At 41.2% G+C, this 23,732-nt stretch overlaps 1 protein-coding gene across 8 annotated transcripts in view; it reads left to right on the top strand.

Moving 5' to 3' along the window:
• LOC127372481 (transcription factor SOX-13) overlaps positions 1 to 23,732 on the top strand; it is a 48,668-nt gene that overhangs the window by 4,330 nt on the left and 20,606 nt on the right. For 2 of the 8 annotated variants that reach the window (XM_051416219.1, XM_051416216.1), the window contains exons 1-3: positions 12,863 to 12,968; positions 21,071 to 21,287; positions 21,436 to 21,538. In XM_051416219.1, coding sequence (XP_051272179.1) covers positions 12,898 to 12,968; positions 21,071 to 21,287; positions 21,436 to 21,538 — 391 coding nt within the window. In that variant the 5' untranslated portion in view covers positions 12,863 to 12,897. Of the gene's footprint in view, positions 1 to 1,254; positions 1,404 to 12,862; positions 12,969 to 13,460; positions 13,572 to 21,070; positions 21,288 to 21,435; positions 21,539 to 23,732 lie in introns of those variants that run through there. The other 6 variants (XM_051416215.1, XM_051416214.1, XM_051416218.1 and 3 more) reach the window with 6 other exon arrangements.

Raw genomic sequence — 23,732 nt, 5'->3', positions numbered from 1 at the left:
TCTCTGGCATTGTGAGGACGCAGGCGAAAGAAAAGGGTTTTAAATTATGACCTACAGTGTGTGCTCACTTGACTTTTCTTTTAACAATGTAACATGTTTTCAGTTCTTCAAATCCATTACTACTTTATAAACTACACATTATTATTTTTTCTTTTATTATTTTAAGTACAGAAAACAGAAAAAAATTTTTTAAGTAGACTGTGCTAGAGCAGCAGCATTACCAATAATGCATTAGGATTAGTTGATTAATCCATCAACAGAAAATTAAACTCTGAAACTATTTTGACATTGTTTCAAGCAAAAATGGCAAATATTCTTCACAAACTTCAGCTTCGGCTCACAGATGTGTGTACTTTTTACTTTTCTTTGTTTTATATGATAGTAAAAAGAATATGTTTGTGTTTTGTGCTGTTGGTCAGACAAAAGAAGTAATTTCAATATGTCACCTTTGGCTCTAGGAAATTGCGACAGATGTGTGTCACTATCGTCTAACAGTTTATTGACTAAAAGATTCAGGTATCCAGAGAATAATTGTCATTTGCAGCTTTATTTTAAAGCAGTTATTGTCTATATTGCTTAGAGGTTCTGGCAGCAGTTTGATGTAACTTATTGTGGTGTCAATTATGATTTTATGCTGCATAATTCATCTTTCTATTCAGGCTTCATAGGTGTGAAAGGTAAAGGTTTTTCTCTTCTTCTTCTGTGACTTCAATAAAATGAGATTATTCAGGTTAATTCTTCACTACATCCTTGATAAGAGCGTGATATCACTGTCAGTTTCTATGCCTCACAACGTCCTCTTTTGCATTATGTAACAGCCTGTTATGCTCATGTTGAACCACTATGACCCCTCAACACACTGTCTTTAATGATTCTCTACCACAAAGAACAAAATCCAGCACATTCAGTGTGAGTTCTGAGAAAAGTCTTCTTTTTATGCCTGACGTGAGACCTTCTTGGTCATCCTTTAAGTGTCAAGATGCACCTCGCCTTCATTTTTTTCTGAATCTTTGATGCAAACAGGGCCAGGGAGCGCAGTAATTATGAGCGGAGATGTTAAGCGTGTCAGGAGAAGCTCTTACAATTCATCTCTTTGTCAAGGAAACACAAAGGTGGAACGGTTCTTTGATTCCCGTTGCCTCATCTTAACGCCTCCTCTCGCCATTCTTCTCTGGACTTTTTAAAGACACTTTTCCACCTGTTGCCTTGGCAGAGGAAGAAAAAGAGGTGACTGCAGGAACTTCATAGAAAACACACACAGAAGTGTACACACACACAGTGGCTCACGCTGGGCGGTGATAAAGTGCAGGGGTTATACTGGTGATGGGCCATTCTCAGAGACACCTAGAGACAACAGCAGCCACACACACACAACCCTGTGAGCATCTACACACACCGTCAAGGTAAGATTCCTGCCTTTACGTGCAGCGAACTCTTTAACAAGCCTCAATAATGTGACTGTGCCTCTTCACTCGCAAGGTTAAACATCTTGTCACCTTTTCACATTTTTGTTTTCACATCTTGCCTTTTTTTTTCTTTGTGAGTGAGTGTGTGTGTGTGTGTGTGTGTGAGAGAGAGAGAGAGAGAGAGTGGTAATGTTTAGGTTTCTATTCTGTAAAGCTGGAGATTAAACAGGGATTTTGAATAACATGCCATTACAAAGTGAATGTGCTCTCTGCCAGCTGTGCTCTGAATGTGCGCTCACTCGTCCATGGACGCTGTCATAAGCTCATAATGACGCGCTAATAATGAAGGAGTAAAGCCCGCGCTTTCAGCCAAGGCAGGCTATTTATCAACAGCTGTAAATCAGCACTGGGGGAGAAAGAGCGGAAGCATCCTTGAACGCTGCCCTGCATTTCTCATGCCACTTTTGAACACTTTCTAATCCCTAAAAAAAAAAAAAAAAAGCACTTGAGTTTTCTGAACTTCTACTACCTGTGTGTGTGTGTGTGTGTGTGTGTGTGTGTGTGTGTGTGTGTCATCCAGCACGCAATGTCAAAATACAAGCTCCTACAGGACTAAGGTGTGTTTCATTAAATATAGAGTTGAGAGGGAATCTTTTGTTGGGAAATATGTGACTTTTTTTTTTCCAGTTCTGAAGTTTGTCAAAGAACCGTAACTACAGGTTTCTTTTGTCTCCCTGTTCCCATTATGCTCGTCACATGACGGCCTGTATTGTTTAGCATAGAAGACGTGAATGGGCAGGTTTATATGTTTTATATGTGACCTTAAGATGCTGTCAAATCTATATCTAAATTTAAAGAGCCTTTAGGGAGAGGATTTGGTGTTGCTGAGATGATAAATGTGGAGCTTTCATGAAAGAAAGTGATCATGGAGGCATAATAAAGGTATGATTGTGACATACACTGTTACAGAGACAGTTTGACATTTTACACTGCAACAATGACAAAAAGGCTATATTTCAGCTGCTTTTTAGTACTTTTCCTGTGTTAACCAATAGATTTGCATCGCCATCAGAGAAGAGCGAGCAAACAGATGTCGTTTTGTTTGCTGTGACTAAAGGAACAGGTACGATCGGCCTGTTGCCATCCCTTTTCCAGCCAATTTGTTTATTTCTGAACCGATCATGAGTATTCACAAACACTCTATTGATACATGAGCGCAGCACACAAATAAAAACACAGCAGTTTCCTGGTTCATTTACATGACTTTCCCCATGGGCTAAAACAACGCACCTCTGTTGTCATGTGAAACCTTAAGTAGTTTTTTAGTAAAAACACAGGACTCCTACTCTGTAGCTGTTTGTTATGGCTGTGTGTGTATGTGTGCACACATGTGTTTGTGGTCATTTGCAAATGACCAGAGACCGTTTGTCTGCTCCAGAGCAGTGGCACAATTTGCATTTCCTTTTAAAATCAGTGAAATCTAAAGCGACAGTAGGCCATTATGTGACTGCTTTGTACAAGTTGGCTGCTTGTTTGAGTAATTAACATTTGTGGTGTCTCTGTAACATGTGAAACATCTCTTCTTTGAACTATAATAAGACTTCCCATTCATGGTGCACATAGGCGTTTAATATCTCTGCAGGTACCCAATGAAGGGAAGAAAAACCAGTCTCTCTTTAAAATCTTTTACTTTTCTACATGTCATTCTTTCAGTGAAGTAAAACATGTTTCTGAACAACCGCAGCAGATATGACAGCGGCTTTTGCTGCATTTTATCTTGCGCTCACCGGATCTGAACATGATAATGCGTTGAAAGTCATGCGATCACTTTTCCGTCCTGTGCAGCGAGCTATCTCTGTCCCCCATCATGTTATCCCCCATTCCTCAGCACCGCTATTTAAATAATGCGGGATCAAGCCTTTAAAGTCACGGGGGAAATAAACAGAAATTGTATGATGTATTGTATACCTCACTGTGTCAAAAAGAAGAAGAAAAGCTAAGCTGAGATGGATATATTGCGGCAGCGGTGAAGCCATAGATGAGCATATAGACCGTATGTCAGTTACAAACACTAAACTTTTCTTCTTCTCTGTTTGCTGCTCTCAGGCAGCTCACGCTTGTTGTTCCGCAGTCAGATAAGGATTTTTTTATTTTTTCGCTGTCATATATCTTTGTTTTATCATTAGCTGTTGTGTAACACAATTGAAGGAGAAACCGCCCAGATAAAATTCACCATGTGGCTTCAAACACTTTATCAGCTTCTAAAAACAGAAACCCCTGCAGACTATGCAAAGACTGGTCAGCTTTCTCCTCTAATGATAAAACAGTAGTGTAGTTAGTAACTCATCTTGCAACCTCCAGTCTGACAACCACTGCCTGCGTCGCGTAATGCACTTTATGTTGTTTACCTGTCACAAAGAGGACATCTTTCCCTCCACTGACTCTTGGTGTTAAAGTACAATCTCCAGTCAGAGTTCTGAATGATGAGCTGCATAAACATTACTGTCACTGAGACTGCCGGTGCTTTTCTACCGCCTTGCTTCTCTCTGTTTTTAAATGCACAGCTGAGCAGAGCAAATAACGTGCATCTCTACCCTGTCTGCAGCACTCAACCCCAAACCCGCTGGTTCCCACTGAAGATGGAGATCACAAACATGTAGTTTCTGGTTTAAAAAGTACAACCTGATTTAGTGATTTAGTGATTTTCAGCAAACATTACTCAAACACGAGTAAATAGTACATTTTTTAGGGACTATTTTCAGCTGCAGATTAACACACACATTTGGTGATCTAGTGAGCATTTAAGGTAAAAGGACATGTATGTGGGATTGAGTCAAAATATATGTGAGTGTTCATAGTAATGAAAGAACATGTCACCCAGTACAACTGTGTGGCTCACTGATGTGTTTTTGGACAATAATAAGATATATTACACAAGACTTCAGTAGGATCAATACATTGTTGTCTTTTCACAAAACAAAATACATAGAAAATCACAAACCTTATCCTTTTGAAAGTTAACTCTTGTCTGTCTGATCAGTCTGTTCTCTTCAAAAAGTCATTGATTTTGTGGCATGGAGGAAAGTGTTCCAAAATGAATTCTAAATTAGGGTAAGAGCCTATCGAGCCGGCTGTCAGTCTTTAATGGTGCGGTTTCCAGTGACAGTGAACCAAATAAGTAAAGTTGCAGCCGGACAGCTAAACAATGAGCTGAAACTCACTTTATCGCTCCGTGAAGCTGTGAGGAGCTGCAGATTCACTGTAGGTTCATCCCTACAAGCGACGCCTTTCACAATATCACATTATAGCTGCTTCAAATATATATTTTCACTCATTCCCTTAAATATATGGTGCCCCACTGCTGCTCTTTTTTCCAGTTCACGGCCCTGCTTTCATCTTTCTTCTTGCCTTTCTGCGTGAATTGACTGGCTCTTGACATTGACTCTTTTGTCGGTGCTTTATAAACACAGACAAAAGAGTCAAGGGATTAAAAAATGTTTTTTTCCAGCAGTGTTCCTGCTGTGTTTTCCTATTTTCAGACACTATCCTGCTATATATGCTGTGTAGTCAGGTCTTTGGGCTGGGCCAGTGTTCAGCAGCCAGCCAGCAACTTCAGACATGATCTCCAGTTTATTGGAGCTGGTTAAGACCTATGGCACTAAGTTGTTTGTAGCATACACAGCTATACTTGTGAAACACATGCGCACACACACACACACATGCAGCAAAGACCCCCTGCGGTTTCTCAAAGCTGAGACGAACAGGCCCTCAGCAGAATCACCTGTTGTGCTCCTTACTGCTCAAAGGCGTTTCCATAGTAACACCTCAGAGCCCTGGCCCCTTGGTCTATAAGACCCTCAGCAAACATAGACCCCCACTACCACCATTACAAACTCCATAAAACACACATGCACGCACGCACGCACACACACATACGTTGCACACACGTGGGTGCTCTCAAGAAGCAGCAGTGAATGGAGTGAGGATATAAAGTGTGCCGGGCTAAAGGAGGGAGCACATTGTGAGAGTCGGGCCTCCTTTGTCTGAGCTAGCCTGGAGGAGCAGGGGGGTGGAAAGGGTGTGGGGGTGGTGTTGGGGGGGGCTTTGTGAAGGAAGAGGGAAAAAAAAAAGTGGCCTTCATACACATCCTTTCTTCCCTTTCTCTTGTTCTATCTCTTTATTGGGAGTGTTTTGTCTTCTCCCCCCACTCCTCCTCCTCCTCCTCCTACTCTCTGATAAATGCCACAGTAGCCTTTCGCTAGCCGCCACAATAGACGACCTGTTTCAGAGAGCGAGAGGGGGAGAGAGAGGGAGAGAAAGAGGGATGAGAGGGGAGGGAGGCTTGAAAAGAAAAATGGCTGCCTTTTAACCTGTGCTTCTGAAAAGCAGAAGAATAAAGCGGCCGTGACTAAAGCCAGAGTCCTGTTCTCCTCTCTTTTCTCTCTCCTCGGTGTCTTTGTGAAGGGCGCAGTTGTGTCATCAGCCTATTTATACATCTTATTTAGAAAGCCTCTGAGAGAGAGAGAGAGAGAGAGAGAGAGAGAGAGAGAGAGAGAGAGAGAGAGAGAGAGAGAGGTCAGGGAGAGGGAGAGCAGGATGGAAACACAGCAGACATGTTTTACGTGATGGAGATCACTGTCAATGCATTCGAGACATAAAGTCACAAAGTCTGAACTGTTGGAGATGATTTATTTCTGACTAATAAACTGAAAGGAATTCGAAATGATCAACTATAAGTCACTTATTGTTTTTTTTATTGTAGGACATTTTCATATATTGTAAGATGTATTCAAATCCTATAATTCAGTAAAATTACCAAAACCTTCTGTACAATGTATAATCAGGAAAATGTACTCATAATGCAGAATACCTCATTAAATGTTATATAAATTACACTGCTGAATTATATTTACTAATGCATTAACCTGTATTTTAAGGGCATATTTGGTTAATATGGAAACAATTTAACTTTAGATTTGTCTACTACTGAGTAGTTTAATGTACAGCAGTGGAGTCTGATAATATATTTTGAATATTAAAAAAAGAAAAGAAATTTAAATGTGGTTGAGTAAAAAGTACAGTATTTGCATCTTAAAGCTGCAGTAAGTAACTTTTATAAAAACATTTTTTTGGCATATTTGCTGAAACTTTCACTATATCCTGACAGTAGTACATGGGACAGATGATCTGTGAAAACATCAGGTTCCTCTGGCTCCTCTTAGTGCTCCTACTGGCATTTCCAAGAATCCACCAGGCCTGAACAAAAACAGCCAATCAGAGCCAAGAAAGATAGAAATACACTCTGGTGGCTTGAAGAGAGGTGATTGTTTAGTCTTATTCCAAGCATCAATATTAGACGACCTGGCAATGGGACTCAACAGTCAACTATTTTTCTGAGCTCTGATTGGTTGTTTTTGTTCAGGTCCAGTGGATTCTTGGAAATGCCATTAGGAGCACTAGGAGGAGCCAGATGAACCTGATTTTTTCATGTACTACTGTCAGGACATAGTGAAAGTCAAATATGTTTCAGCAAATATGAGAAAAAGTTATCTTTATCAGAGTTACCTACTGCAGCTTTAAAGGTACTGCAGTGTAGTATACATACACAGGGGCAAACAAAGACATTTTGTCTCTATGGTAATCTGTGTCTCCAGCATGAACACTTTGACAACACTGTGTTAAATAAGTAATAAAGTAACAATTTCTTTACCATATATTTTGCTCTAAGTTCATCTGATATTCTAGTCGTGTGTTTGACGTTCTTTATTTTTTCTCTTGCCGCAGCCCTCAAAACATGTTCCCCCGGCTATAGAGACAGACACAAACAGCGATAACAAAACACTGAGCCTCGTACGTGCAAAAGACTTGTCCTGTCGTATTGTTTCTCATCTTGTTGACGTTGAAACACTAATTCTGCTGAAAATCACAAACAATCTGAGCTTGAAAGCACTGCATTAGAGCAGCACCGCACCGCTGCAGTACACTGCCGCCGGGAGAGGCTGTGAACTCCGAACTGTGCACTTACCTCCAGTCTCACACCTGTTGACTGGGAAGATTACCGAAAGCAGTCCTCTGAACCTTTTACATCTCACTTAAAAAGTGTTTTCTGTGCTTGTAAAACCCTCACAAATAGTCGTGTCGCTTGTATTGGACTTTAAAATGCAAAGACTATGGCTCTGGTTTCCAATTAGTATTCATACAGATGTATCCATCCTTCCGCTTTGCACTTTCTGCTCAGTCTGACAGGGCAGTCGTAGTTCTTCCAGACAAAGATGAGAAAACAATTTTGCACTTTTAGGCGAACAGCAAAATCACATGCTACTACGTAAATACACATCCCACGGTTTAATAAAAAGCCTCTTATGTTGTAGATGCACAGTTCAAACTGTAGGCTGCAACAAAAGCCCAAAGTATCTGGTTTTTTTAGCATTTCAATCAGAGTGTGTGCTTCTCAGTACTATGAGGTGCATGGTTACGTGCTCACTAGTGTGGGCCGGAGCCATGTTTACTAGATAAGTTTGTCACACGGGAAACCAAAGCTGACACTATAAAACTGTTGCCATCTGTGTTTATCAGTTCTGTAGAAGCATTAAAACCTTTTTTAGAAGAATTAGAAAGTTTCCTGCTCTTCTGTCAAGAACAATTGTGATTTTACTACTTAACAAATGTCAAAACTGAAGTTATATGACAAAAAACATGCAGAGAGTTTAAAACAAAGCCTGACTCATTCCTATATCAAGGGCTGCAGCCTACAAAGAACTTTATCAAAATGAAATTGTCGGCCCTGATCTCCCGACAACAGTCTTAGTGGTTTAGTTAAGAAAATGAGCCTGTCTGTGAGGTTCTGGGGTGAGTCACATGCAGATCTTACTGGCAGATAAGGGGTTAAAGTGAAATACATGTTACACCATTGTCTATATTTTGTCTGTTTAAGATGTAGCAAGGCAGCAAATGAATGAATAACTATAATGCCAGAGACATCCTTTCTCCCATTTCAAGGTGTCCCAAGTCATGACAAATTAGGGCTGTGTATTGCCAAGAGTCTAGCGATGCGATATGTACAGAGGTTACGATTCAATATATTGCAATATGTTGTGATTTTCTTTTAAGTAGTAAAGAAAAAAGAGAAAAAAAAGTGTTTTATGCAATCAGTGGTATCTGCATTTGTATTTATCACCGTCCCTGTAACATCCAACATCATAGCCCTCAGTTTATAACACTGCTATCTAGCAGTTGGAAGTTACTACCCTACCACAAATGTCTGTGAAACCCTAAAATGTCATCGCCACAGTTAAAATAATTATTATAATATTATACTTGCTTTTGCTTACACAGATGTTTATTTTCTGTCCCCCATCCTGATGAAAACGTTGGTGCGTGCATAAGCGCATGCATGTGTGGTACACTTAACAGAGCCAGTTTGGAGGTTTGAGAATATGGTCACGATAGGACCGCAAAGTAAAGTAGCTTCTGTGCATTCTGTCTCATTAAGGGTTTCTTTCATGTCTTAATAAAATAGCAAGACACGTCTGTTGGGTTTTACTGTCCATATTTTAAAGTAAACTGCAGTATATGTACTGCAGCACTTCATCTGACAATTCTATTGTACGCTAAGTGACGAAACACTTTGTCAGCATACAAAAAGCTTAGCTCTGGTAAGGTCTACTAGCGCGGCTAGCACGAGTAATTCATCATCTTAACTGCTGATTCCTTCCATATCCATAATGTCCAGCAATACTCTCTAAATGTCATACTTCCAACTTTTTATCTAAAGTAAATAAGCCCTCTCTGCTGTGGCATTAATTCCATGTCTTGCCTCTCCTCTCCTGTGAAGGCAGTACTGGTGTCTCATTTTATTAAATTTAACTAGCGTTGCCATTCTCTTCCTTGTCTATCACATAAAACACTTTTTGTTTGCCTGTTGTGCTGCTGGTCATGCATTAACACAGGGCGGTGTGTGTGTGTGTGTGTGTGTGTGTGTGTGTGTGTGTGTGTGTGTTGATGGGCGGATGTGCTCTTATTCATCCCAAACACATAACTCGGATTAGAAATGAGCCCTAATGTGTGACTTAATAACTAGCTCAAATTTACTACAGCTGCCATTTTTCCAACACAAATGATCTTTTCATCAGAAACAGAAACTTTGTGATCATACGGCAGAAATGTTCCCCGTCCATATTAATTAATTTGCCACTGACAATGAATGTGCGTGAGTGAATCAGTATCACACTTTCTTTCTATTCATTCCTTACTGAGTCATTCCTTCATGTAACTTCTACTTTGTCTGGTATTAATCTAATATGTATGGCATCACTGGCTATGGGGGGGAAATAGGACAGAATGAGATAGAAATGTGTTGTATTTGAGTGTGTGTGTGTGTGTGTGTGTGTGTGTGTGTGTGTGTGTGTGTGTGTGTGTGTGTATGCAGTGGGTGGGCCTCTATGGGACAGCCCCTGAACTCCAAGAGGAAAAGGGGAGTAAAATGTAGTCTTTGTGATGTCTCTATCACTCAATCGCAGCGCTGGAGTTCCCAACACTGCTCTTTGTGTGATGAACTGACCAGCGACCGCAGAACAACAGCACCTTATCAGGGCTTGTAGCTCTCTCTGTTCTCTCTGCTTCTCAGCACACACACTAACACACACTCAGAGCAAGATAAAAAAAAAAAAAAGAGAGGAAACTGAGTGTGTATTCTTGATGAGCTTATTCTTTGGACTACGCACTATATGGTTCAGTACCCTTGACATCAAAAGGCCAAGAGAACAGAGGAAGAGAGGGGAAGGAAAGGAGAAGAGGGCAAGGCTTTTGTGTCTCCAGTCCTGAGAGCTCATTCTCTAATGAGGCCCAGTCAGCAACGCAAGGCAGCTTTGTTCCACAACTGTGTGTGTCTGTTGCTCTGTGTGTGTGTGTGTGTGTGTGTGTGTGTGTGTGTGTGTGTGTGTGTGTGGCGACATCTTACCAACCTCGCCAATAAGAAAAAATATCATACCACAAACATACGCACACAATTCTTTGAGAATCCATCTGTCAGTGTGATCTCATTCATCACATTCAGTGTAAGCGTTCTCTCGGAAGGCCTTGAAATTTCACTGAAAGGCTGTTTTTGAACTCATCTAAGAGTCAGTCCGGTAGTGGTAAATAAAAGCGAGGTTGGAACTGTTGGAAAAGCTAAAAAACTTTGAGAAGAAAAGGTCTGTGAACCACCTTTTTGATTTTGGAGGTCACTTGCAAGTGGAGGCTCTTTGTCAGCCATAAGAAGACTGATTGAAGAGTGATTTAGGGCTTCGTCGACATCTCTGGTTGTCATCAACAGCGGCTCTGAATTTGCAGTTCCTAAGCTTTGGACAAAATGTCAAGCTTGCAGTAGTTCAGCCAGGTTATTTTCATCCTCAACACCTCATTACAGCATTTGTTGATTTTGACAGGAAGAACCAGTTTTTTATTCCTTTCAGTAAGTCTGCCTACGGACCATCGCGCTGGCTCGCTCTCTGGTGACTGACACACTTGTTGATGTTAGCAGAACGGGACAGAAGAAACGTGTCTTTTTCCATTTTGTCTTTGTGTAGACTGGAAGCACATCACAGAGGCATTTGTGTCTCAGTTGGTTCTCGTTCAGTGTATCATTTGTGTACAGTGTATAGATCTAAACATAGTGAGCATTGAGTGTGTGGTCTGCATATCCCAGCATACATCTGACCTTGCCATCACTTGAATTCACCTAAATGTACCGACTGAATGCTCCTGATCAGATTGGATCAATAATTGATCTGCTGAGCTCATTACACCACCTAACGCTGCCTAATAAAGGACACTGGACACAGGTAGATGCAGTTCTGTTTATTATTGGGTGTCTGCGTAGGCGGATGTGTTCACACATGTGCAGTTGGAGCGCATGGTTCTCGTTACAGTCCCCTCACTCCCCTCACTGACATGGGCTGATGATGACATTTAAGTCAAGCAGACCCTTGCGGCAATGCGGAAAGAGTAACTGGAGCTTTACTGGGCTTTCACCCAGAACGCACACACTCACAGTTTGCGAGCGGTAGAACTTTTTGTGAGGTTTCTTGTTTTCAGACGTTGCTGTACTATAAAGAATATATCTAACACTGACAAAGTATCCCACTTTGGATTTTTTGTAGAGTCCGATAAATATAGGTTTTTTTGAAACAGATACTGATTTTAGAAGGGAAAAATTCACCAATTATTGATATGGCAGCTGAAAATGCTTCTTTCATTGATTCATTAAACTTCATAAAACTAGATAAAAAAAACCAACCCAATATATCGCCTTTCTTACAGTATGCGATATGTATTGTATTGCCCTTTCACAGCAAAATTGCACCGATATGACTACACAAACGTACTCGTAGAAGGCCGTTTTTCTAAAACAAATAACTTTATAACATATTATATAATTTAATATAAAGGCCACAATGTCAACCAACTCTAGAAATGAACACAGAGAAAATGAAGAATAAATGAAAATAAAGTTAATAGCTAAACATCAGTACTGTAAAAACTACAAGCCTTTTTGCATTATATACCGGAATAGACCACTGTCGACCGATGATATCAACCGGTATATCGGACGGGCCGAAGTTCAATTGAGATGTTATGCAATAGCCTAATTTTCATACAGATAATGTTCATATTGGTTTAAATAAACAAGCACAAGTTTTGTGCAAAAGGAATTAAAGGCCTGTCCAATATAGAGGCCTGTTCCAAATACAGGCAGGTTGAGTTGGGCTAGTAATGAAGTTTAACAGTAGTTTTTCTGTGGCCGACTTCCTTGGTGGAGTGGGAAACAGCCAACATTCAACATGCATGGCAACGAAGTTTATATTTACTTCATTTGATCAATGAGAGTCACAACATGCTGAATCATTTATGACAAACTACGGTTCATGACAGCCTAATTAGGCTTTTGGTTCCTTTCTGACTCCAAAAATGCCAAAAATCAGGATTTAATGAAAACCAGAAAAAGCTTTTTAGTGCATTACTGATTTAATAATCAGGGTATTGTGACTAGAACTTGGTTTAAATTTGACATTTTCTTCTCTTCTCAATTAAAAAATTTATCAAACAGCAGTGACAACGGAGTCTGAGTCTATCTCCCTTTGTTATCTGCATGTTGCGTTATTTCCTGGCCTTTATGGCCCTGTCATTATTCTGACCTCACTTTCCCCAGTCCAGGGAATCATTACTAGGAATAAAGTGTCTGACGCCGATGAATGCTCTTATCACAACACTATCACACCTGTTGGTGGCTTGATGTTCGATCGGTATCGCACACATCGGGGCTGCAGTGACGGTTACCTGCAGCCGCATGCTTATTATGCAAATGAAATCCCTGTACGGTGGGATTTGAAGAGGCTCTTTGTACTTCCCCTCTTCAGAGAAGAGATGGGGGTAGGAGAAGGGGAGGGAGGGGGTCAGAGGTAACTGAAGAGTAGAAAAGACAGGCGTTACTGCTGAGGGAAAGCCAGTCACTATGACTTGTGTCAGCAGCTCTGTTCCAGTCAGGGAGTGTTGGATCTCCTCACGTCCACTCCTCCCTACCAGGTCAGTACAGAAAACTACAGGGTCGATGGAGGAATGAGAGCTCTTTTAAATGTTTTTAAAACTGAAACTGTTTACTGTAAATGTGCTTAACCTAACTTACATATTTTGACAGCAGTAAGTTTAACTCGGCTTTGAATTTTATTTATTTTTTTAATCATTCAAAATCATTGCTTGGCTGTTTCTGATGACCTGAATCTAAGTACAGTGACATCCCTCACTGATTTTCAGTCAAAGGAGAAGATGCAGGTTAAAAGAACCCAGATGAGTCACGGCAGATTTAAAAAAAAAAAAAGATTTGTGATGAGGTGCGGCATCTTGTTTGATAGAGGCTCTTGCCATTGACAGCCCGAGCCAGGCCCTGTGGGCAGGCAGGCAGTCGCTGGCACGGAACGCTGGATCATTTTATCATCCCTAAGCAAATACTGCTAACTGTTAAACATTTCCCCAAACATTTGTTTATGCATCGGTTTACACTTGTCTTAACATGACTGCACAGCAGGTTGGAAACTTGCTGTACAGAGCTCTGCCATAAAATGCGTATCGCAAATGTTTCTCATCGGGCGACAGAGTGTGATGGGACTGGAAATCTGCAAAGATCTGCGTGTGAGATATTTTACATTACATATTTTTTTGACAGGCTGTTGTGCTTGATGCAGCTGACTGAGACATGTTGTGATTTTCCGTCTTTGATACATTCCTGTGTGAAACCTTCTGCCATTACAGCTGTCAGTCTCAGGGTTGACAATGAGAATGTCTTTATTTGTTTATCACCAAGTGAACCTCTTTAGATGTCTAACACTTTATCCTGCTGCTTTCAACTGCTGAGACCGGCTCCTGGCACTCTCTCTCTCTGTCTTTTGTGCACTCCCTGCTATTCTGCCTCAGGCCCTAGTTGGAAAGCGACAAGGACGATATAAAACCCAACAAGCTGCTCCTGTCGGGAGGGGGAAGAAAAACACTGAGAGAAAGAATAAGGAAACAAAGGAAGAAAAGAAAAGAAAGGGAGAACAACAGAAGGGATTTGCATTGCCAATCCCCTGGGGGGGAAATGTTGGGTTTTACGTGTTACAACTTGTTGGGTAACTGAAGGTTTTGTGTGAAGTGATTCTTGTGTCGTGGGAAGTGTAGGGTTTCAGTGTTGTCAGCGCTCAAATGAGAGGAGCTGATTTTTATCTGAGGGCAGAGGCATGTTCCCTCCATCCACTGTCATCCTCCGTCGCCTCCCTCTCTGCTGCGGCAGGAGCGTTCAGTTCACAGTGGGGGACAGGACAAGTGTAGTTCTCTAACAGCACAGCTCACAGCCACAATGGGCTACTTTTAAAGGCTCAGTTCACCCAAATTACGAAGGTGCCCTTTCTCTCTCACTCTGTCTAGCCATGCATATAGTTTCAGGTTTTATTTTCCAGTTTAAAAGGCTTTTGCTGGGTATTCTCCCGTAAGATTTCCCTGTCGTGTTTCTTGCCACCAGGTGAATGTAATAGTATTCACTCTCCGTTTAGCTGTTTTGGTCTACACCAACTCTAGCAGCTAAAGAATGGAAATAGTTTGTTTTTATCTGCAAGATGTTGTTTCACTAACTTTGATTGTGTATAGTGGGTTTATCAGAGCTTTTTAGCTGAAAGCAGCTGTCTGCAGCTTTCTCTATCTAGCCATGGATATAGTTTCAGGTTATATTTTCCAAATGTAAAAGTCTTTTGTTGGGTATTGTCCTGTGAGATTTCCCTGTAGTGAAAAGTTACTACAAAGTTCCTGTACACCAGAAAGTGACAGATGTGTAGGATCAAAAACTCTTGACTGTGAAAAAGACAACGAATCCTACATGCTGTCAGTCATTTGTGCTTAGTTTATTAACAATGTTTGGATCTTCATCAGATAAAATTAATGTGCACGAGATTTCCTCTGCAGTGACTGCTGTTAGCATCAAGATTTGACTGTGATTACATGTTGTATTGGTTTCCTTTGCTGTTTCATTTGGCTGTCAGGAATTTCCTAGAAACAAGTCAGTATGTTAGCTCAGGAATATCAAACAGACATTACTTGTAACATGGCTGAATGAATGTCTCTTAATTCACCATTGCTGAACGAGGCAACACAATGCTGATTGAGCCTGTGGCCCACTGATAAAAGTATTGCAATATTATATGTTTACAGTATTATTAACGGTGGCGACATTCTCAGAAAAAATTTTACACTATTATCAACTTGTTAAATTCACATGTTAACAAGCAGTTGCCTATTTAGACTGCTGCAGCTGAAATGGGTTTATAAGAGCAGAGTTTGTGGGCTACGACAACCAAAACAAGCTAAAAGAGGCTAAAGGGCTCACTAGAGGTTAGTCGAACTGGAGAACTGGGTCATAATTCTCTGTGGGTTTCTTACTACAAGCGACCACTCTCGCTTTGCACTTTATGCTCTGTTTCCTGTTTGAGCTGAACCCACCACTACAGTCCTTAATGTGCTCAATTATATATATTTTTAATGTGAGAAAAGTGTCACAGAAATCTTTAATAGTAGTTTTGGTCACTTTGTTCCACTTTGTTTACCTCAACAGCTGCTCTGAGGTTTGTTTTATTGTGATTTCTTAACGGCATGTGGTGAGTGCCTATAAAAGCTGAACAACACTGTAGGTGGTCGGAAAACAGGCCTCAATCAGATAACCTCGTAGGAAGGCGATACTATTCAAATCATGCAACACACACATGCAAACTACATACATGCATACACAAGGTCAGGTTCCACATGGGTGCAGTCGGTTGCAGATAGGCTAAGTGTGTGTTTAAGTAGATGAGACTGGTGAGGAGGGAAGCAATAACCTTGACTGGTTGGTATTGTTCTAGGTAAGACGCTAAAGGCATTGTTTAAAAAAAACAAAAAACCTTTGTGCTAGTAAAACACACACACACCTTGATGCATTCCTCGCTGTCAACGGCTCGATGGGTCCCTGAGATTCTGTGCATACCTCTGCAGTGGGTCACACACGCAGAGTCTGCACAGAGGCGTGTGAAAGCCACCTGTGGCAGCTCTACAGTTCAGCCTGTGTGGAACGTGGAGGGGAGACCCAGGAATAACTTCCAGCGTGGGACAAAACTCGGTGTGTTGCCACTGCCAGCCCGACCCCCCTCCCGCCACACAATCAACCCCTCACCGACACCGACGGCGGCCGCTGCAGTGTTGGCTAAACAGTTTCCCACCTCTCCATCTTCATCCCTTCATTCTCATTCCCTTCTAACACTCAGAAAAACCGCACAGCAAACCTGAAAATAGCAACCAGACAGGATTAGGCTGATACAGATGCTTGTTGGTTTAAAGTTGCTGTTAGCTGATATTTTATTCCAACATGACAAGTATCACAATGCAGGAAACAGCATTTAGATCATGGGACACTAAAATTAAAGAGTAAAAATAGTTTTTTTTTGTTTTGGAAATTTCGATTTTGGACCTGAAAACAACATTTTGGCCCAAACACAGACACATATCCACGCACACACAAACACACACAAATAACTGAGTGTGATATCGTGTTCAAAGTCAACAGTAGTCAAGCAGGTGGCCTCAAATGAGTTTGAGTGCTGTTGTTCCCCCCGCTTGCAGCTGTATTTAATGTTCTACAGGGCTTTTTAGTTACTGTCAGCTGTGTGAAATGGTTTTATTATGATTCAGAGTTTGAATACGCACACACACACACAGGTATAAATACACGCACATTCACGCGCAGTTTGTGCAGGTTTAGGGCTTCGGCAGACAGGTGGCTTTGTGTTAAAAATGCAGTAACAACAGTGGTTATGCATTTGGCAGAATGCTGGTAGGTTTTTTTTGTGTTTTCTTTTCATGTTGTCTGGCTGTAGGAGAGCTTCATGCCAAACTCCATGAAGCTGTTAAATGAATGTGTCTCTCCTTGTTAGTGAAGGCACTGGGCAGAAAGAAACAGGCGGTGAAAAGTGTAAGAGTTGATTTTAAAAATGAAGTGGATCGCCTTCAAAGGCAGCCGCAGGAATCTCTGCTGCTGTCTCTCACTTTCCCTTTCACCACCTTTATTCTACTGTTGCAGCATGTGAATATTTACACATCACTTTTTTAAATGTTGTAATCCAGTGGTGGAGTATTCAGATGTTTACTTCAGTAAAAGGGTTCAAGGCCATTTTATTGTTACAACACAAGATTGTAGAATGACATTCAGATATAGTTCCCTTTATTCTACTTTTTAAAAAAAGATTAATGAGCCAAGTGTTTTTTAATATGTATATATAATTGTATGGTAAAATCAAATGAGAACCTTTCCACATTTCCCACAACTCCTTAATACATTTTTAGTAAAGTAGATACTATTGTGTATCGTTGTGTATCGTGATTCCTAGCGACGGGTTCATGCTATTTCACATTTCATTCAACTTTTTGGAAGTATTTTTGGGGGTTTTTATTGTCTTTAATTGATAGAGACAGCTGATGGTAGACAGGAAAGGGGGGCAGAGAGATAGGGGATGACACGCAGCAAAGGGCTGCAGGTCGGACTCAAACCCTGGCCCGCTGCAGCAAGGACTCAGCCTCGGTACATGGGTCGCCAGCTCTACCCACTGAGCTAACCGGGCGCCACATTTCATTTGACATGTGAACGACAGTTAGTGCCTGTCATTTGCCAAGAGACGTAGCATTGCATCAGCTAAAGGTAAGATAAGCAAATTGGAGGAAGGAAATACACTGAGCCCGTTTGTTAGGCCTCAAGGATACACACAGTGTGGTTTTGTGAGCAACAAAGAATGTAAACATACTTAAAAGAAAACTGCAACTTTATTTCTAAAAAGCTTTTCAGTGAAGAACAATAGGGCAATTGTGTTGAGCTGTCCCAAAAATACAGTCAACCAGAGTGCATTGACTTGTGTGACTTGGTGGATGGACTCACATTTCTCTGTCACTCTTGTTGTGAAGACAGTTAAGTGTTGCACTACTTGATCCACTGATTCATCACTTCCTGGGTCCAATTCATTGCCTCTCAGTTTGCAGAGGATGAGGCGGGCTTTAACCGTATTAGCCTCACTTTTCCATCTAGGCTCTGTACTGTATTTTATTGGTGCAGCTTTAAAAAAACACACACACACACACACACACACACTCACACTCACATTCACATACACATACACAAGCATACATCACTGAGGTTTGGAGCCTTGGACCCTGGCAGACAGGTGGCTTTGTTCAGAATCACAGTGTGCCGGCAGAGAGAGCTGGGTGAAGTGGAGGGGGGGGGCTCTAATCATTATTATGCTTTCCGCAGAACGGTGGCGCTCCGCATTTTTTTGCTGTGTTCCCGAGTTGGTCGGCACATTCCGCTGGCATTGTTATCCGGCCTGTTTCCTGCGGCCGGCGGCTTTTGTCAGCCTCTCCCCCATTGTCCCGGCTTCCTTTGTTCCCCGGCTCCAACAATGGCTTTTTTTCTGCCTCTTAATATATATGTGCACTTTTTGCCCTTGTGTGTTCTGTTTGTTTTGTTCTGCTGTCTGCTGTGTTTTTCTTTCCTCTTGCTGCAGAGCTGGGAAATAACACACACACACACACACACACACACACACAACACACAAACATACATGCACAAGCCTGAGTTGATACGTTCAAGTTCACCGTGGTTCAAACCTCTCTCACTCAACCTGTCCTCTCTTCCTTTCTCTCCTTTTCTCCCTCACTGAGGCGTTGTCTGTCTCCCTCCCCTAAAACCTCCTATTATTCACTGTCTCACACACACACACACACACACACACACACACACACACACACACCACACACTTAGACAATAAGCCTGGCTGTGACTTTAGGTGGTGGTAACACAAACACCATCTAACCCTTGACCTTGACTTCAGCAGTGACCTAAAACAGCGGTTCAGAGACACCAGAGACCCCCCATGTGAAGAGGTTTTGGGCCCACTGGGTCCACTGTGAGGGGACCAACAGTAGTGACAGTGAAATCTACCATTGGACTCACTATCTGCCTCATACATTCTGTAATTGGGATGATTTCTAAAGCATTTCTTTTATCGTATTCTAAGAAGAAATAAGCCCCCTGTGATCTGCTCAATATGGTGTTGATGCAGACTCCCACAGAACTACAATAATAACGTCAAGTAAACTCACCACTCTGTTCCTGTCAGTTTTTCTTTTTAACAGAAACACTCTTCTTACTCACCAATTAATTCCAATCACCTCTACTTTGTTGTTCTTGCGAAACTGTCTATGAAACTGAACATATCATGCACAGGTGTTTCACAGCCTTCCAGTGACTCAACGGCCACAACCCCTCCCTGTACATGCAGGCCTGCAGGAGGTTTTGTGTTGAGTGATGAGTTCTATTGATGGCAGCTTAAATTATTGGGATTAATTACTGAGTGAAAAGGAAAATTGAGCTGAATTGAGCAGCACAGATGAATTTATCATGTGAGTTATAATAGTACAGTACACCTCAATGTTTTCTTTTATTAAGGGCCAACCTTTAGTTATTCATGCTGGTCATGCCCTTGGGTAATATTTTAATACCAGTTTTATTTGAGAATTCACAGTATTCTTCATTTTGCTGAAGAACTTATGAAAGCCTCCTTAAGGACCCATTGAAGGATGGCTTACATGATTTTGCCTTGCAGTTTTTAGGTGTGCTAGCAAGATGGTCCTAAGGATGGCAACGTCAGTCAGTCGCACTTTGGTCCAGACTGAAATATCTCAATAACTATTGTATGACCTTCATAGTCCCCAGAGGATGAATCCTACTCACTTTGGCAATCCTCTGACCTTTCCTCTAGTGCCACCATGAGGTTTAACATTTGTAGTTCAGAATGAACTGTCTTGACAACTGTTGGATGGATTGCAATGAAATTTGCTAACGATATTCAAGGTCAAGTCTAACCTGAAATTTCAACATCTCGGTAGACTTTCATTGTCCCCAGAAGATGAATAACTTAAATCCCCAGGACAAAAATTGTAGTTCATCCAATACATTGGTTTATTACGGAAGCCCTAAAGGGCCATGTATTCATACATTTTATTTCCTCCGTTTTCCCGTGATAACGATATAATTAATTTGGGATCTCGAGATAACGACTGTGATATGATAACTGTGGTCAAGCCAGCCATTACTCCGATCTCCGTGGTCAAATCAGCCACACTTAAATTTACAGCGTATTCACTTCCGGTTTTCAAAATAAAGGTATTAAGAACAGTAAGCTATAATTCAAACCTACATTTAAAAAAGAATATGTTACATTAAAGTGTTTCATTCAATGATGAATAAAAAACATTCTTAATATCAAGCATTTTTACTGCAACAATGTGGAGAAATGCACAAACAAAAGTTCCATATTTGTATCTCCAAGTGGCATATTTTCATATATTTGATGTACTGTAAAAGCAGGTACAATGTGGAATTTTATTGTTGAATTTCTCCAAATTGGTGCAGTAAAAATGCTTGATATTAAGTATATTTGTATTCTATATGTGTATAAATATACCATCCATAGCCAGGAATAAAGTGCGGCTGATTTGACCTCGGAGATCAAAGTAATGGCTGGCTTGACCACAGTTATCATATCACAGTCGTTATCTCGGGAAAACAAAGTTTTGTTATCTCGGGATCTCGAGAAAATTAACTCGTTATCACATTTATGAATACATGGCCCTTTAGGGCTTCCGTAGTTTATAGCCAAATACCCACAAAACTAATTATATTCCCATCAGCCTCAGATATATTTTGTGTCTAGTCCTAATCAGCAAATGTTAACATGCTAATATATCATCGTGAGCTCAAAGCACCGCTCTGTGTTAAGTGACAGAGCCACTAGCATGGCTGTAGACTCTTATTTTGTTAGGCCCACTGAGTCAACCTGCTCTTTTCCTCAAGCTGCTTTAACTTCTTCATGTTGCAGAGTTCATTTCACACAAAGCAGCTAGCCCTGAAACAGATGATCACATTCAGCGAACGAACCTGCATCATTTTGTCATGTGTTAAAGTTTCTTGCCTTTACCTTGATCTCTGCTCTGTGCTGTAATGATAATGCCAACCAAATCAAATGCCCAAACCTCCCACCGAACTCCAAACCTAGATTCATGGGTTGTTTGTCTTTGCACAGAATGGTTGAGCCCAGCCCTCCAGCGCTGCACCTCCTCTCCAGCAGGGATGTCAGCATGGCGGGTGTTGATGTCAAAGTAGAACAGGAGGAGTCCAGCGGGTTAGGTGGAGCCATTACCAACACTGAACCTCGTAAGACGTCTCCCTCAAGCGATTGGTCCGGAAATCATCCACTGGAGGCCCGCCAGTTGACGCCGCCGCTCTCCTGCTCCCCTTCGGTAAGGATGTCACAAAAGGCACAACAGAGAGAAAGGACGTCAACAGGCATTAAGTGTCGCAGTTTGATTTGTCAGAGTAAAACCTACATTTCTCCTAACCCTGCTGTGATGCTTTGTCGGTTGATGGGCTCATTCTGTGTCCTGACAGGAGGGCTCTCCAGGTAAGGAGCTGCCTCACAGGCAAAGCCCCATGGGACTGAAGGAGGCCAGGACACATGATAGACCAGAGGGACAATCCAACTTCAAGGAAGGTAGGTCTAAACTTTTAAAAGTGTCTCTCAGTCACTTTTCTGCTCTGTAGTGTCAGGACTAGTGTTGATAGTGCTGCCAAGACAAAATAAGCTGTCCTAGTATTGATCATTTAATGACAAGCACTTTGTCACAATATGAAACTGAAAAATATCTGCTCTTTGTGACGTTGAAGGCGTAGCTCCTGTTATTTAGAAGAACTGTGACTGTGGGGAGAGTTAATTCTCTTTTATTTGGCCTAACCTAACACACTGTTTTTATCCAGTGAACTGTTTTTAATATGTTGCCAAAATAATCTTATCCCAAGGGTTCTTAAATAGCTTTTTACAGAGCTGTGTTGATACTTTTTTGAGCATCCATCAGTGAACTGAGCCAGATTGAAAATGTATTTTCATCTAGGCTATTCATTTGTCTCATAATTATGATAATTTGATTTTAAATACTTAAGGATAATTATGTTTTACTAAAACTCGGGTCTTGTTTTAAACACACTAGCACCGAGGCTCTAGGGATGGCCATGTACCAGGATAAAATGTCTTGACAACTATTGAATGAACTGCTGTGACATTCGGTGCAGAGACATTCATGGTCCCCACAGAGTGAACCCTAATGACTTTTAGGATCCCCCAACTATTCACTCATGCCTCCAGCAGGTTGACATTCTCGGTCTTAAATAAAAAATATTATAATATAATATTATTTGCAACAGATATTAACAGCTCTCACAGAATAAATTCGGGTCTAAATCAATTTGCCCAATACTTGAGTCCAGCTGACTCCAGAGCACTGGCTCCGGAATGAAATGAACAATGAGAGTTTGAGGTGTTATGGTAAGCTCTTCAATTCCATGCCAACGAATACATCCGTGGCCGACATTACTGTTGTTCAGAGGCTGTAGTGGGCTCAGTTTCAAAGCTATAGTGAATATGCTTGTATCATATTAAACTAGACGACCTAAGGCATCCATTGCTACGAAAAAAGTAAACCTGGCAAAAAACCTCTGACCTTTAGGATAAATGAATGAAAATGGGTTCTATGCGTACCCCAAAGTTTCCCCTGACATGCCCACTTTATGCAAATCCCATGCAGTTTTTAGCATGCAAATGCAAATATTTTCACCTAGTGTATTTGAATATTTCTTGTGGAGTCAATGAGCCCAATTGTACTCATGTGTGATGAAGTTAATTCTCATAGTAGCCATTTCATTGTAGTGTGACCTTTCCTTGGAAACCTCACTGTATTAAATGACCTATTGTGACCTCTAGGATTATCACAGCCTCATGAAACTGTACAAGCACAGACTAGAGACCGATTGAAAAGAAGTTGGCATGAAGAGGTTCACTGGCGTATTACATCATCGGAAGCTGGATGCCCCCCCACTTCGAAAGTCATTCTGGCACCACTGCTCCAAAGTGTTTAGTGATAATTAGCAAATGTTAGCATTCTAACAAGCAGTGAATCGATAAGTGCACTACCACTGGGGGACACCAAAGTTAGATGTTTTCCCACTCTGCACATAGTATTATATATATTATATATGTTATATATCTTTAATATTTAACATGCAAACATATGATCAGTGAATGAAAACTGCAGTTGATGCGCTTTTAATGCTATAGATCAGGTTGTTTCTGTAGCACTCAGTAGCATGTGAGACCGTAAACTGACTTCTATTTGGATCTGCTTTAAATTCACCTCAACGTTCAAAGTTCTCACCACGTTAGATTCAAAACCCTGGTGTCAGTGCACCTCCACAGTCTGTCTCCTTCCTGCACCCATTTTATTTCTTTCAATGGGAGTCTTTCTCTCTTACTTATACACACAGCCATACAATTTTCTCACCGACCAGACTTTGACGACTCCATATCTTATGTGTTTAAGTGCACCGCATTCTGCTGCTTTTCAGCATTAAACAATTCAGTCTGCTGAAAATCGATGCATAGAAGTGACGGCTTGTCTGGTGAAGCGAGGGTGTTGTTTTGGTTCCTGAATGGGTTCGGGGGGATCAGGGTGCTTTTTTTTTTGTCTGATTTTGTTCAGTCCCTCACATGCGGAGTAAAAGGCTGCTCTCCAAGCCGCTCCCGAGACTCTCCGTGCCCTCAAGCCTTTCACCAGCCTGCACTCTTCGCCTTAAATTTTTCTAAAGTTCTATCCACTAGCTGACCTTGGATTGTTCTCTGTCCAAATATTGATCCA

Source organism: Dicentrarchus labrax, unplaced genomic scaffold (genome assembly GCF_905237075.1).
Source record: "Dicentrarchus labrax unplaced genomic scaffold, dlabrax2021, whole genome shotgun sequence".
NCBI classification, from domain to species: Eukaryota; Metazoa; Chordata; class Actinopteri; family Moronidae; genus Dicentrarchus; species Dicentrarchus labrax.
This window is presented reverse-complemented; position numbering and strand designations above follow the sequence as displayed.